General features: G+C 32.2%; 9 protein-coding genes across 9 annotated transcripts; 6 read left to right on the forward strand and 3 right to left on the reverse strand.

Moving 5' to 3' along the window:
• Positions 1–138: 138 nt before the first annotated feature.
• LOC124490113 (uncharacterized) lies at positions 139–2117 on the forward strand. Its single transcript, XM_047052578.2, has 3 exons — positions 139–1538; positions 1596–1701; positions 1770–2117. Exons 1-3 carry the CDS (start codon positions 485–487, stop codon positions 2020–2022), a joined length of 1413 nt encoding a protein of 470 aa, XP_046908534.1. The 5' UTR covers positions 139–484; the 3' UTR covers positions 2023–2117.
• Positions 2118–2180: 63 nt separating this feature from the next.
• LOC124490114 (protein FAM98B) lies at positions 2181–3784 on the forward strand. The gene is made up of 2 exons (XM_047052579.2): positions 2181–2479; positions 2538–3784. The coding sequence occupies exons 1-2, from the start codon at positions 2308–2310 to the stop codon at positions 3725–3727; spliced, it is 1362 nt and encodes a 453-aa protein (XP_046908535.2). The 5' UTR covers positions 2181–2307; the 3' UTR covers positions 3728–3784.
• A 187-nt stretch (positions 3785–3971) lies between these two features.
• prel (preli-like) lies at positions 3972–5224 on the forward strand. The gene is made up of 2 exons (XM_047052582.2): positions 3972–4408; positions 4475–5224. The coding sequence occupies exons 1-2, from the start codon at positions 4320–4322 to the stop codon at positions 5061–5063; spliced, it is 678 nt and encodes a 225-aa protein (XP_046908538.2). The 5' UTR covers positions 3972–4319; the 3' UTR covers positions 5064–5224.
• Positions 5212–6093, reverse strand: LOC124490118 (peroxiredoxin-2). The gene is made up of 2 exons (XM_047052583.2): positions 5756–6093; positions 5212–5696 (listed from the first exon to the last, which is right to left on the reverse strand). Exons 1-2 carry the CDS (start codon positions 5968–5970, stop codon positions 5246–5248), a joined length of 666 nt encoding a protein of 221 aa, XP_046908539.2. The 5' UTR covers positions 5971–6093; the 3' UTR covers positions 5212–5245.
• A 73-nt stretch (positions 6094–6166) lies between these two features.
• Positions 6167–7121, forward strand: Grx3 (Glutaredoxin 3). The gene is made up of 3 exons (XM_047052584.2): positions 6167–6307; positions 6369–6483; positions 6544–7121. Exons 1-3 carry the CDS (start codon positions 6261–6263, stop codon positions 6988–6990), a joined length of 609 nt encoding a protein of 202 aa, XP_046908540.1. The 5' UTR covers positions 6167–6260; the 3' UTR covers positions 6991–7121.
• A 602-nt stretch (positions 7122–7723) lies between these two features.
• Positions 7724–8883, forward strand: LOC124500373 (uncharacterized). Its single transcript, XM_047064439.2, has one exon. It carries the CDS (start codon positions 7752–7754, stop codon positions 8808–8810), a length of 1059 nt encoding a protein of 352 aa, XP_046920395.2. The 5' UTR covers positions 7724–7751; the 3' UTR covers positions 8811–8883.
• Positions 8884–9257: 374 nt separating this feature from the next.
• LOC124490120 (uncharacterized) lies at positions 9258–10268 on the forward strand. The gene is made up of 3 exons (XM_047052586.2): positions 9258–9694; positions 9776–9892; positions 9959–10268. The coding sequence occupies exons 1-3, from the start codon at positions 9473–9475 to the stop codon at positions 10139–10141; spliced, it is 522 nt and encodes a 173-aa protein (XP_046908542.2). The 5' UTR covers positions 9258–9472; the 3' UTR covers positions 10142–10268.
• On the reverse strand, positions 10153–12312 carry LOC124490111 (uncharacterized). The gene is made up of 3 exons (XM_047052576.2): positions 12171–12312; positions 10940–12098; positions 10153–10877 (listed from the first exon to the last, which is right to left on the reverse strand). Exons 1-3 carry the CDS (start codon positions 12211–12213, stop codon positions 10283–10285), a joined length of 1797 nt encoding a protein of 598 aa, XP_046908532.2. The 5' UTR covers positions 12214–12312; the 3' UTR covers positions 10153–10282.
• A 195-nt stretch (positions 12313–12507) lies between these two features.
• LOC124490112 (uncharacterized) lies at positions 12508–13962 on the reverse strand. The gene has a single exon (XM_047052577.2). The coding sequence runs from the start codon at positions 13960–13962 to the stop codon at positions 12508–12510; it is 1455 nt and encodes a 484-aa protein (XP_046908533.2).
• Between the last annotated feature and the right edge of the window lie 5 nt (positions 13963–13967).

Consider the following 13967-nt stretch of genomic DNA (forward strand, 5'->3'; position numbering starts at 1 on the left):
GTCGTACGGAATAACAAAATTAATATTAATCAACCAGGTAACCAATCAACCGACTTGATGGATAATAATAATAATGATAATGATGATGATGATAACCATAATCACAAAAAGAAAAGAAAAAAAGTTTCATCGTTACGATCCAATTTGACTCATTCTTATGGGTGTGAATACTGATTTCTACAATCAATTATCATTATTGTTTGCATGTGTATTGTATGTTGTATGATGTATGCTCAATTGATCGCTCATATTTTTTTTTGTGAATCTATCTTAATTCGCATCAAATATAGATGCATGTTGATTGTTAAAAAAAAATTACAAATTTTTTTTTGTTTTGTTTGAAATTACAATTGTTTCCCAATATAATCAACATCAACAATAATCTTCCATTTATATAAATAATTTTGAATCAAATAATCTTGTTTTCCTGTCTTTTTTGTCTGAAATTTGTTTTCACAACAAGAAAAAAAAATAACGACAATCAATGATGTTATCCTATGAAATTGTTACATTATTTTTATTTTTATTATTGACAGCTATAGTGGATATTGGTCATGCTGATCATAATGAATCACTTACCATCACCGAATCGACTGTTGCCATTAGTGATGTATGTCAATCAAAACAATGTTCATGTATGAATTTAACATCAGATGTCTATAATCAATATTATCATCATGTTGATTGTTCACATCATCATCTCACCAAAATACCATTATCGCATACATTACCACCAAAAACAAGACATTTGGATTTATCGATGAATAATATAACCATTGTAGATAAATTCGAATCAATCGATTGTTTGGTTCGCCTTTCATTGGCTATTAATGGTTTAAAAAAAATTGATTCATTTGCTTTTGAACAATTGCCTAAACTTGTAACACTTGATCTGAGTTATAATGAATTGGAAGAAATTCCATCAACATTATTACAAGGTCTTAGTGATTTACAATTTCTTAATATATCCAATAATCGTCTTAAATTTATACCGGTGGAATTATTCAAAACAAATGGTTATCTACATGAATTGAATATGGCTCATAATCCAATCAGTTTCATACAACCGGATACATTTTCCTATCTAGGACAATTGGAAATATTAAACCTAGCACAAAATAGTTTCTATTCAATTGCAATTGGTATGTTTCAACGATTAGAAAAGCTTGAAATTCTTGATCTTTCAGGCAACGAATTACAATCCGTTCCAACGGATGCATTACATTTGGTGAAACGATTACAAGCTCTTGATCTAAGTGAGAATCCTATCCGTGTATTGAATATGGCATCATTTTACAAATTTGAATCGTTATTGGAATTATCATTGAATAAGATGCCGAAATTGGTTCGTATTGAGAAACAAACATTTTCTACATTGAAAAATCTTCAACGTTTAAGCATTGAAGATAATCCACATCTATCGACTATCGATGAGAATGCTTTCATGGGAATGTTTGATCGTCAATCGATTTCTATCAAATATGTTAACCTACGACGTAATCAGCTAAATCGATTATCAGAAAAGACACTCCCATTTTGTATGTCTTGTTGTTGTTTTCTTTAGTTTGTATTTATTCAATTTGTTTTCTTACCAGGTAACCTAACATATTTGGATCTACGCCAGAACCCATGGAATTGTGATTGTAATCTTCGATGGATGCACTATTGTCATGGATCTACTGAATTCGAAAATGATATCATGTATGTAGCAGCATTTTAAGATTCGATCTTCAACACATGATTCCTTTTTTCCCTATTTACTTTTGTAGATGTTCAACACCGGAACAATATTCGGGTCAGGAATTGGTGGCAATTAAACCTGACAGTATGCGTTGTAAAATCAGCCGTAATAATGACAGTCATTATCTTTTCTTGTTATGCGTATTTTTCATGACCGGTATATTCATATCGATATTTATGTTAATTTTCCGTGAAAAATTGATTCAAATGTACGGAAAACGTAATCGTACGAATGAAGGATCAATATATTATGTTCGAGCACAATCCGAACAAGTAGAATGAATGATCATCATATTTTTTCTTGTTATTCCAATTGTTTTGACTATTACCAAATCGGCAGAATTTTTTTCCAAAATAAAATATCCATTTTATTACAATTTTTTTTTATAAATTCTTTTGACCAAAAAAAAATTCCAATGTTTTCATTGTTGTCCGTTCATATAGGACGACACACATGAATGAAGCGCATGCATGTTTTAGCTCGAATTTTTTTATTTGTCTCATCAATTTTCATTCATTATAATTGTAAAAAAAAAATTTTATTTAGTTTTAATAATAATCATCACGATGTTAATGTCACAGGATTTAATCGACATTTTTGGTGAATTAAATTGTCCACTGATCAATGATATCGATTTGGATAGCCTGTCATTAATTGATTTCGCACGTTTATTGAATTGGATCTCATTACAATTGAATTTTTTCTCCAAAACTGATTCACTTGTCAATCTTATTAAAGGTTTATTTTAGATTGATTTTTTTCTTCAATTTGTCTCAATTCATGTTTTTTTTTGCAGATGAATCAGATTTGGATTCATTGAGAATTGAACTAAATTCATTGCTTAGTGAACTTGGTTCAATTCATATGAACACCAGTGTTGATGATGTTGCCAATCGACATATGATTCTACATAGTTTGGCCGGTGATTTACTCGCTGCACGTGCTAATTATGTAAAAAAATTTGATGAAAATCTTGACGTTTTTACGGATAGATTGAATCCAAAGAATGATATGCAAATCATCAACAATTGTCTATCGATACCGAAAACACCAAATCAAACAAAAGATATTAAAACTTATTTTCAAACCGTACGACAACGGCTGGATAAAAGTCCATTAAAATATCAAGATGAAGATAGTCTACTGTTACCAAATAATGCTCGTCTTACAACGACTCAATGGGCCGAATTAAAACTACTGAATGAACAATTGGCTAATGAATATGCATTACGTCGCGAAATGTTATTACGTCGTGCCGATATGACTGTTGGATCATTTTACTGGAACCGTGAAAAAACGGGCGATACCGATGAAAAGATTATAAAACAAATTTATCAGGAAAAACGTAAAGGCTGGTCATCGAAGCCACAAGTAACCTTATCGCATGCATTAGCTGCTCGAAATTCTGATTGTGATTCTTTGATCAACAAACGAATCAGTGTTAGTCATGCTAATTGTATTATTGAAGCAAAACAAATCGGAAAAGCGAATACCGGCCTACAACAACGCCTACAATTACATAAATTCCTAATCGGTGCCGTACCTGATCGTGGTGGTCGCCCGTATGAAAAACCACCACCACCCAAAGAAACATTTTCACAACAACAATCACAACGAGAAAATCGTGGTGGACGTGGTGGTGGTGGTGGGCATCGAGGTGGCAGAGGAGGAAATCGTGGTGGCCACGATGATAATCGAAGACAACAACAAACTTATAATAATACTAATCAATACAATCAGAACCAGAATCGATATAATGATAATTATGGTGGTGGTCGAATACAGAATGCTGGCTGGCAGCAGCAGCAGCAGCAACAACAACAAGGTGGATATTATCAAGATAATCGAAATTATGATGATCAACGTGGTGGTAACAGCTATCATCATCAACATTATCGTGGTGGCGGAAGAGATGGCTATCACCGTGGTGGTGGTGGTGGTGGTGGTTATCATCGAGCAGGTGGAAGAAGTGGTGGTCGATATTAGCTATATTTTATTGTTTCATTCATTCTGAAATAATTGATTTAATAAAAAAAAACTCGTATAATTCGTTTTAAAAGATTTAGAATGATTTTATATCAATAGAAACAAGCGTCATCTGTGGTTGATATTTCGGAATTTTCACATTAATGTAAATATATATTGTAAACACAGCATGCATGCACCAAATCTGGACTTTGTTTTTTTTTGTGTCTGATATTACTGGAGTATGCGTCTTTGGTGTCTGTCTGTGTTTGTGATGCATGCTTGATAGTTATCCATTATCCATGAATGGAATTCTAGTGAGACAACCTTGTGTTTATTGTTTTGCTATTTTCGTTTTCATTGGTTTTTGTTTATTAACTTGGACAATCTACACACATTATATTATTATATCGAAAGCGTATGTGTCTTGTACGATTTTGAAGGATTTTTATTCGAAAATTTCTTTCATTTATATTTTTTTTACAAATGCACCCATAAACATATTCGTATTCCAAAAGTCACGTAAACACAGACACAGACGAATTTTGTATTACGTTTTTCCCAAAAATTCAAATGTGAATGGAAATAAACACGATATATTGTATTTAAAATAATGACCTATTTTCATCATATGCAAACATTCAATTATGGTTGGGAACAAGTGGCTATTGCATTCTGGAATCGTTATCCAAATCCTTATAGGTAAAGTAATCATAATTTTAAAAATGAAAGTGAAAGTAAATTGATTGATTGATTGTTCATTTGTAGTAAACATGTACTAACTGAAGATGTCATACATCGTCGTGTCATCCGTGATGGCCGTTTATTCACTAAACGTCTTTTGATGAAAACAAATTCCGCACCCAAATGGACCGAACGTTTTTTACCTGCTAAACATGTGTTCATTATTGAAGAATCGATTATTGATTCAAAGACAAAAACATTGACAACATACACTCGTAATATTGGCCTACAACATTTGTTGACATTAGAAGAAAAAGTCGTTTATAAAACGGACCATGAACATCAACAACAAACCATTTGTGAACGACAAGCATGGATTAATTCGGCATTCTATGGCCTTTCATCGGCAATTCAACGTCTTGGCCTTGAACGATATAAACAGAATATCAAAAAAGCCTACAAAGGATTCAATCTAACATTGGAATCGATATTCGATTCTGCCGTTCGTAATAGACCAATAGCTGATTGTAATAGCAATTCACAATTATCAATTCCTACAATCAATCCAATATTCAAAGAACGTTTACGACAAAGTGCAACAAAAGCCAGTGAATTTGCTAAATCAAATATACCGACAGTTATTGCTGCCACTAATAGTGGTGATCACGATTAATTCGAATTTTTTGTCTTTTTGCCTACAAATTTTGGGCTTCATTCTTTCATTTGTTACAAATAATTTTTTTTCACTTTTTTCTTGATTTTCTATTCATCATTTTACATTGTATGTGAAACTTCTACAAAATTCTATTACAATTAAAAAAAACAATGAGAAAACTTTTGTATTGATTTTACTGTCTAATTTTGTTTCTCAAAATATTCACGGGCATTTCTTGGATCAATTGTAGGTCGATCAGGTTGCCAATTAGCCGGACAAACTTCACCATGTTTATCGGTATATTGAAATGCTTTGATTAGACGTAATGTTTCATCAACTGATCGGCCAACAGGTAAATCGTTGATCGTAATCTGTCGTACGATTCCTTTCGTATCGATAATGAATAGGCCACGTAATGCCACGCCAGCTTCTGGTAAAAGTACACCATAATCTCCGGAAATTTTCTTTGTCAAATCGGCAATGATGGGCATTTTCATATCGCCAAGGCCACCTTGTTTTCGTGGTGTATTACACCATGCTAGATGTGAAAAATGTGAATCAACCGATACAGCCACAACTTCGGTTTGAAGGTCACGAAATTCCTGTAATCGATCATTGAATGCAATGATTTCGGTTGGACATACAAACGTACTAAAAAAATTTATTAATTTGATTTAGACAAAAAAAACCAATGATTATCAAACACTTACAAATCCAATGGATAAAAAAATAGTACCAAATATTTGCCTTGAAAATCGGCCAATTTAATATCTTTGAATTGTTTGTCAACAACGGCTGTAGCTTTGAAATCAGGTGCCGGTTGTTGTACAAATGCAGACATGAAACGTGTATTCAATAAATTGACATTACGTTTGGCCAATGAAATCGATGCAGGCCGGATGAATTGTCGAAGTAAAGATGCCATTTTTCTTAACTTTTGATTTGAATTACTACGATCAAAGACCTTGATGTTGTTGATGAGTACTTTCTATGATTAAAAAATCAAAATGGACAACAAAATTAATAAGCCAACAAATATTCACACGATGCGTTCTATATGAATGGACCTCAAATGTGTTCATCATTTTCTCTCATGAACATTTTCATTTTCATTTTAACAATTAGAATCGAACCTCGTTGGCTTCTATTATTATAATTTAGATTTTAATGAATTAATTTTTTTTTCTGATTGAATTATTTTCACAAATCATCAACATGGAAGAAATTGAAGCATCAAATCTTGAAAAGACCATTTTATCCAGGTATAATCAATAGTTGTTTAATTTTTTTAAGCTTAATTTTTTCTTGTATTGATTGACATAGTCCATTGGTTAATATCATATTCTATGCAAAAAATGATGAACGATGTTCGCAAATTTTGGATTTTATTCCCGAACTTGTTGCACAGGATGAATTTAAAAAGTTCAAATTTTTCAAAGTAAGAATTCAAAGCATTTAAATTGTTTTCATGGTTTAAATTTTGACGATCAATGATTAGATTGATGCCGTTTCGGGAACATTCGCTGTTCGTTCGGTGCCCACAATGATTATGTTTCGTAATGGAAATGAAATAGATCGAGTAGTTGGTGCTGATACATCGGCTATTACACAAAAACTTCGAAAAATTCTCGAATCCGACCGTTCGATTGAACAACGATTAAAATCATTGATCAATCAACAGCCTATCATGGTTTTCATCAAAGGAACACCCGAACAGCCAAGATGTGGATTCACACGAACACTACTGTTGATATTGAAACAAATGAATGTACAATTTGGCCATTTCGACATACTTAGCGATGAAGAAGTACGACAAAGTCTAAAAGCTTATTCCAAATGGCCAACATATCCACAATTGTATGTAAAAGGTGCATTGATTGGTGGTGTAGATATTATACAAGATCTACATGAAAATGGTGAATTAGAAAATGTATTGAAATCTTAAGATTACAATACTTGTAATTGAATAGATTTGAAAGAAAATTTTTTTTTTATTTTTCATTTTTTTCCACTGATTACCAATAATAATGATAATAATAAAATTTAAATTGAATAAAATCAATCTGAGTTTGAGTTTCGTGTAAATTGGGTTAATGAACTGTCATCTGATGATGATGATGATGAGGAATTCAACCGTGAAATTACCATTGCCGTCAACGACGGATATTCGTCCGTCGTAACCATCCATGGTTATTGTATAAATAAACTACAAAAAATAATGAGGCCGAACAAAAAGGAAAAAAAACGTCTCAACATCTCAAAATTAGAGAGATTCTATTTTTACAACTATGTCACACGGTATTTATCATATACTGATTTATCGATATAGCAAATCAATCTGTCACTTTTAACAGAACAAACGAAAGCCAAAAGAAATTGAACAAAGACAAATAAATCGAATGTTTACCCATAACTAAATTAGAAACAACAAAAAAAATCATATCCCATGTACATACATGGTGTTAATTGGTCACGATGATGATTTAAATATTCGGATCATACAACTGGCAAAACGAAAGTTTTTGTCAAGAGAAAATAACGATATTCTCTCAATTGTTTTCATCATCGTTGGTTGGTTGAACTTTCGGATTTCAAAGGATGTTATGTGTTTAGATCGCTTTCAATCGATCTATCGATAGTAAGACGTTTGAATTGAAGATTTGTGACTTTTTTTCTGTTTGATTGAACATTTTCTTAATTAGAAAAATGATTATTCAAGAATCAATTAATCAAACAATACGATCGTTTCATTCGAAATTATTCGAAACATCAACAATAATGCCACAAACATTATTATTTCCATCAACATCACAACAATCTACAATTTCACCAATTTCATCATCGACAATTACCACTACTGACCTACATTATCATCATCAAAATGGCCATAATCAAAATCATTTAATTCTGAATCTTAGCTCCGAAACCACTGGTCTAGTTTATGGTCTTTCGGAATGGATGAATGTATTGACATTGGGCTGTCTAATTTTTTTATTTTGTTTATTAGTGTTTGTATTCTCTCTTTTATTTTTGCTGTCCTTTCGTCGTACTGAAACCGTCGTCGAATCAAAAGATACGAAAACAACAACAGAAAATGGAAACTCAAAGAATACAACGATTGGTATGGGAAATTCGAGAAAATGTCAACCAACATTTATCACAATCTCCGATGACAATGATGACAACAACGATGGATTTAGGACAAAATTAAACACCATCAATAGATTTATTGGAACCGAAAACATCATCACCACAACACCTTGTGCTATAACATCATTGGAAGATGATCGTCGACAAGCGGATGAAGTGGAAAAAGAACGTGAAATAAGCCTTTTTATAACGACATCTAGATATAACGATCATTCAGAACATCATAATCGATATTTTCGGTCGGCAAAAGATTCATCAATATGTGACAAAAATATGGATTCGATTTCAACGGTCGGTCCAGAATCTAGATTCATAACACGTGGATCACAACTTTTATTGCCGACATCTCAACAAAAACGTTATCGAACATTTAATGGTCGTGAAAATTTTCGATCATTGGACCATCCAATCACTAATCAAACATCATTGAAAAGACCATCAAAAGAGCAGCAATTATTGAATGGGCTAAGAAAACATCAGGCAATGAATTCAATCTATAATATCGATTTGAATCAATCCAAATCAATCGATAATCATGAAAAATATCACAATTCCTATTCTGAAGTGATTGAAGAGCTAAAAAATCGTTTCGAAATATTATCAACAGCTGTATAAATTCTTCATCAAAATCACCCTTTTTATGCATAAAAACATCCACATTTAATGAATGTAACCATTATATGAGTCATTAGTCTTGTGTTTCAGTCTATTTTATTTTCTTTGTAAATAATAACATTTCTAAATATTATTTGTTGCTTAATTCAAACGTTGGTGATAATAATTAACAATTATTTCCGCCGATATTTTTACCTCTAATTTTGTTTGATTATTGCGTGTAAAACGTGTAAAATATTTATCACCATAATTGATCACTTTGTTGATCAATTAGATACAATTGGGCAATTTGATTTTATACTGCCTAGCGATTCATAGATGCTTGGATACGACATGTTTGTTTTAATCAAACATCGACAACGACGACGCCCGCCAAATATCAATTACTATATTTATCTCATACACGTTACCAATGACAATATTATTATCATCATCATAATTATTCGGAAGATTTTGTGTGTGTGTGTGTGTGTGTGTTTTGGTTTTTATAATAATTGTTAATTTAATTTTGGCTTCAATACTGATTCAATTTTATTTTCATATATTTATTGATCTACGAATTGTTTGGTTCCAAAAAAAAAATCATTTGTCTTTTGTCTATTTGTGTGTGTGTATGTTTGTTGTGCTCAAACCATATTGATTTGATAAATTGATTGATTGGAATGTCATTGGAATTTTGTTATTCACCAATAATAATGATGATCATTATAATTCAAATAATAATGATAATGCTTACCATAACTATACCATCATCGTCAGCTAATTTAAATAGTCGTCGTACAAATGGACAGTTAGGCGGTCGATGTACCATTCAAGAACGTGAAGAATTCGATCGCTGTCAACCGGATGCCCGTTATGATTGGGATATACAGGAAACAGATTATGTGAGTAAACGCATTATTATGTTCCATTAAAGTTGTATATTCAGATTAATCGATAACATATATTTCTCTTAAATTTAATAGTTTACCGATACAAGAAAATTCTGCTGTTTTGTATGGGATACATTAAATTGTGAAGTGGACATTGCCGAACGTTGTGATTCAAATTATGCTGCGCAATTATCATATGAAACCGAACAGGTATATTTAATTTAGTAAATTTATTTATTTTTTTTAATTTTTTATGCTGCATATGAAACTGAACAGGCATATGGTGCAATGTGTGAATATTATTATCGTCATTCACCGCTATGTTTTTTCCGTTGGTGGTCAGCATTACTGGTAGTGGTCGCATTGATTTCCATTATAGTATTAATTGTATTCATCATATATCGAAAAAAACAATCGAAATTTTCTCGTGAATATACTACCGAAAGAAATTATTATTAGAAAACCGAACAAACATTATATAATCATTTATTGGATTGTATTTGAAATCAATTTTAGTAACAAAACAAAAACGAATTACATTGTAAATAAAAATTTCTGAATTTTTTTTCCACATTATTATTAAAAATCATCAACTAAAATCTATGCTGTTTGTTGTTGTAAATGATTCATTATCCATTGTCGATAATGTGATACGGCTGTATAGATACCGGGAAAATCGGGCTGTGCACACCGATAACCAAATGATACAATACCAACCTGATAATTAATACCGGCTATTTCTAATGTTAATGGACCTCCTGAATCACCTTGACATGCATCCTTTACGCCTTGTTCATAACCGGCACAGATTAATGTACGTCCAATACCATAACGGAATTTTTTATCCGCTTGTGCCAAACGACGATAATGTTTATCACAGAATTGATTCTCTATCACTTTGATATCGACAGCCTGAAGAAAATCGGATTGTTTTCCTTCAAAGTCAGAATCACCATAACCAGATACGGTCGCTTTCATACCGACCATATTGTGAGCATACATTCGAGACGTAGCCAAACATATCGGCTGAACATAACGGCTAAATTGAATTGGATGTGTCAATTCAAGCAAAGCAATATCATGATAAATAATCGGTGGTTTATAGCCCGGATGTAGAATGACACGTTTGACCGGAACAGCCGGTCCTTCATGTACAACGTTACTACCGTATCGAATATAGAACCAATCGGATAACCTGGAAAAAAATTCAAATTAAAAAAATTGATCTTGAAATCCAAGTGAAAACAATCAACAAACTTTGCATTGGTGAAACAATGTGCAGCGGTCAACACGAAACGATCGGAAATCAATGATCCACCACATGTGAACGTATCACGTAGATAAATTGAAACAATCCATGGTATCTCACCGTTTGCAACCGATACACCGGATACTATTCGCGGTGAATGTGTTCGGTGAGTCCTAATTTTTGATGTTTGATTCAAGAACAAATAAAATTGGTCATCTGATTCTAGGTCCACCGTACGCCGATCAGGTATTTCATAAATATAACGCATGAATTTCTCTCGTCGATGATTTCGATGAAACATTGTTTGTCCACATTTACGTTGCATTGAATGTTGCTGTGGAAGAAACTGTTGTTGAAAATGATGGTGAGCGATTAGGGAATTTTGTATGAGCGTCATTGGATGTGGAGCCAGGTTCCAAAATAGACCCATCGATGATTGTTCATTATTGCCGAAACCAAGTTCAAGTTGTTTTTGCCATTGTTTTTCAACATCAGCTTCGTTTGTAAGATCTTTAGTCGTGGATGATTGCCGTTTTTCACAACAAAGTTTAACCGGTAATCGTGCACCAGTCAATGGATGATGTGACCATGAACATAGGCTGAATGCACTTCGTTTTGGTTCACGTTTCATGCAAACAGGAGGGGCACGACATTCACCCATTGTACCGTTGATTGTTTCACATTCGCCCATATTAGTCACGTGTCCATTATCGGTTTTGTTGTCAGAATGTTCATCTGAATTATTCTCATTATTGGATAGATTGTATTCGAAAAATTTCCGATCCTCTTCATCATAATCACTAATTATGTCCACATCGGTTGTTGTTGATATGGTAGAAAATTTAATCGAATCCGAATCAATTTCTGTATGTGGCTTCTGTGGTTGGATGATATTATTACTACCAGGTTCTAGTTTTTGTAGAAGTGGATCCAAATGATTGGTTGTTTTCTTATCGAAAGATTGTAATATTGATTCAAATAATGAGATCAATGATGATGTCCAAAAGGATTTCGATTCTTGTTCAGGCTTTGTTGTTGATATAGATGATATGAATATTGATGACGTTGTATAATCACTAGTTGATTCATCATCGAACGATTCACTGTTGAAATATTCATTGATGATTGATGGATCATCATTATTATCATAGCAATTACAAATGGATGCTATTGTCGAGAATGAGTAAAAAATGATTATCAGAATTAATTTTCAATAAACAAAAATTCTAATTTACATACCGAAAACGGCTAATATGTTGATGAATATAATCAAAATATCCATAACAATCAAATGATTCAAATTGTGATCACTTTGATTTTCTGGGATTGATTGATGATAGTCACACCGATTTGAGATTTAGTCAATAGATCAAATCAATCTAAACATTTCGATCATTATAATCGAAAAACATTTCGTTTATGAACGTTTCGATATGGCAATCATAATCCATGTTTTGACATGTTTGATTTATTTATTTTTTTTTTTTTTTTAGTTTTGAATCGAATCAAAAAATATAAGCAACAAAGTGAATTTGATAAAAACACAAACATATTGATGATGGAATTTCTTTAAAATTTATAAAAATATCGATGGCTTCTGATGTTGGTAACTTCGTTTGATTGGAAAAAGTTTTGGTTGCATTACATCTACTGTTGATTTTGAATTGAAATCTATTGGTCGTACATGACCAATTTGATTCAATGCTGATGTTGTTGATGATGATCGAATCGATTCAGATGAACGTTCCATTTCAACCGATAATGTTACATAACCAACTTGTTGACCATCCTGATCCGATACGGTAACAGCTGCTTTATGATGTCCTAATTTATTTTCCGAATTATTGCCAATATGAATACAATTGGAAGATTGTTGATGATGATGGTGATCATATTTGTTTTTATCAACATATTCTCTATTTGTACCAACCAAATCAGATTGTTGTTTTTTATTACAATTACGATGTCCGTTTGGTGTAAATATTTTGACACGCGGTAATTCACTTTGAATTTCAAGTCCTTGACGTTGTAAACATATCATTTGATAATTGGAAATCTCTAATGATCGAAATAATGACATAAAAAACAACATCATACGAAACACTAATACAATTATCAATCGAACATTAACGATGGACAGAAATAATAGAAATACAATTTGAATGGCTACAATGGTCAGGTGTAATGTAAGCCATGAATGATGTAACCATATGTAGGCGAAAAAACCATTCACTTGTGATGCATAGATTATAATATACATTGCCAAGTTGACACCATATTGATATGAATAAATTCTATTATCACTATCTTCAACAAAACTAATCGAATCAAATCCTTTATTTTTGTTTGCATTATTTCTACTATTATCACCACTTCCGGTTGGTGTAGTAATTGATCGACGATTACGTATCGATGTAGAATTCGATTCTATTTTCACATCATCATTATTATTATTATTGATCGATGGCGGTGGTTGTTCATTATTATTATTATTATTATTATCATGATGATTATGGTGATGTTCGTGCCAAACATACATTGTATCCATATTTTGTACACCAAAATCAACATCGACCATAATGTAAACATAATCATAATATAACATCAATGTATTGAATATGAAATCAATGATAAGTAATAATATAAACACTGTTACTGGTTGCCGTATGGCCAATCGAATGATATCGATTCCTATGGATAAATGAATACGACAACCATCACGTACGGCATTAAAATGATGGCATAATTTTTCAAGTAAATTTAGCTTCTTCTTTCCATTATCATCATTATTATTAACATCATCATTTGACAATGATGCATGACGAATGATTTGATTCTGTTGATAGACATCCAGATCTGAATCATCATCAAAATTCGAATGATTTGATTTGTTTGCTGCTGATGTTGTCGATGTAGGTGTTGTTTTTGTTGTTGTTTGACATCGATCATTTCCATGGGATTTATATCGTGGTGGTTGTTGTTGTTGTTGTAGTCGTCGATCATCAATGTGATCTCGATGATGAAGGTACATTTTTT

The sequence above is a fragment of the Dermatophagoides farinae genome, chromosome 4 (genome assembly GCF_024713945.1).
Source record: "Dermatophagoides farinae isolate YC_2012a chromosome 4, ASM2471394v1, whole genome shotgun sequence".
NCBI lineage: Eukaryota > Metazoa > Arthropoda > Arachnida > Sarcoptiformes > Pyroglyphidae > Dermatophagoides > Dermatophagoides farinae.

Coding starts and splice junctions, on each gene's coding strand:
- LOC124490118 (XM_047052583.2), bottom strand. CDS start 5,970: ATGGCATCTTTACTTCGACAATTCATCCGGCCTGCATCGATTTCATTG. Junction 5,697..5,755: donor TTTTTTTATCCATTGGATTT/GTAAGTGTTTGA, acceptor AAATTTTTTTAG/TACGTTTGTATGTCCAACCG.
- LOC124490114 (XM_047052579.2), top strand. CDS start 2,308: ATGTTAATGTCACAGGATTTAATCGACATTTTTGGTGAATTAAATTGT. Junction 2,480..2,537: donor ACTTGTCAATCTTATTAAAG/GTTTATTTTAGA, acceptor TTTTTTTTGCAG/ATGAATCAGATTTGGATTCA.
- prel (XM_047052582.2), top strand. CDS start 4,320: ATGACCTATTTTCATCATATGCAAACATTCAATTATGGTTGGGAACAA. Junction 4,409..4,474: donor CGTTATCCAAATCCTTATAG/GTAAAGTAATCA, acceptor GTTCATTTGTAG/TAAACATGTACTAACTGAAG.
- LOC124490111 (XM_047052576.2), bottom strand. CDS start 12,213: ATGGATATTTTGATTATATTCATCAACATATTAGCCGTTTTCG. Junction 12,099..12,170: donor CAACATATTAGCCGTTTTCG/GTATGTAAATTA, acceptor TCTCGACAATAG/CATCCATTTGTAATTGCTAT. Junction 10,878..10,939: donor CATTGTTTCACCAATGCAAA/GTTTGTTGATTG, acceptor ATTTTTTTCCAG/GTTATCCGATTGGTTCTATA.
- LOC124490120 (XM_047052586.2), top strand. CDS start 9,473: ATGTCATTGGAATTTTGTTATTCACCAATAATAATGATGATCATTATA. Junction 9,695..9,775: donor ATATACAGGAAACAGATTAT/GTGAGTAAACGC, acceptor TAAATTTAATAG/TTTACCGATACAAGAAAATT. Junction 9,893..9,958: donor TATCATATGAAACCGAACAG/GTATATTTAATT, acceptor GAAACTGAACAG/GCATATGGTGCAATGTGTGA.
- Grx3 (XM_047052584.2), top strand. CDS start 6,261: ATGGAAGAAATTGAAGCATCAAATCTTGAAAAGACCATTTTATCCAG. Junction 6,308..6,368: donor GAAAAGACCATTTTATCCAG/GTATAATCAATA, acceptor TGATTGACATAG/TCCATTGGTTAATATCATAT. Junction 6,484..6,543: donor AAAAGTTCAAATTTTTCAAA/GTAAGAATTCAA, acceptor ATCAATGATTAG/ATTGATGCCGTTTCGGGAAC.
- LOC124500373 (XM_047064439.2), top strand. CDS start 7,752: ATGATTATTCAAGAATCAATTAATCAAACAATACGATCGTTTCATTCG.
- LOC124490113 (XM_047052578.2), top strand. CDS start 485: ATGATGTTATCCTATGAAATTGTTACATTATTTTTATTTTTATTATTG. Junction 1,539..1,595: donor AGAAAAGACACTCCCATTTT/GTATGTCTTGTT, acceptor TTTTCTTACCAG/GTAACCTAACATATTTGGAT. Junction 1,702..1,769: donor GAATTCGAAAATGATATCAT/GTATGTAGCAGC, acceptor TTACTTTTGTAG/ATGTTCAACACCGGAACAAT.
- LOC124490112 (XM_047052577.2), bottom strand. CDS start 13,962: ATGTACCTTCATCATCGAGATCACATTGATGATCGACGACTACAACAA.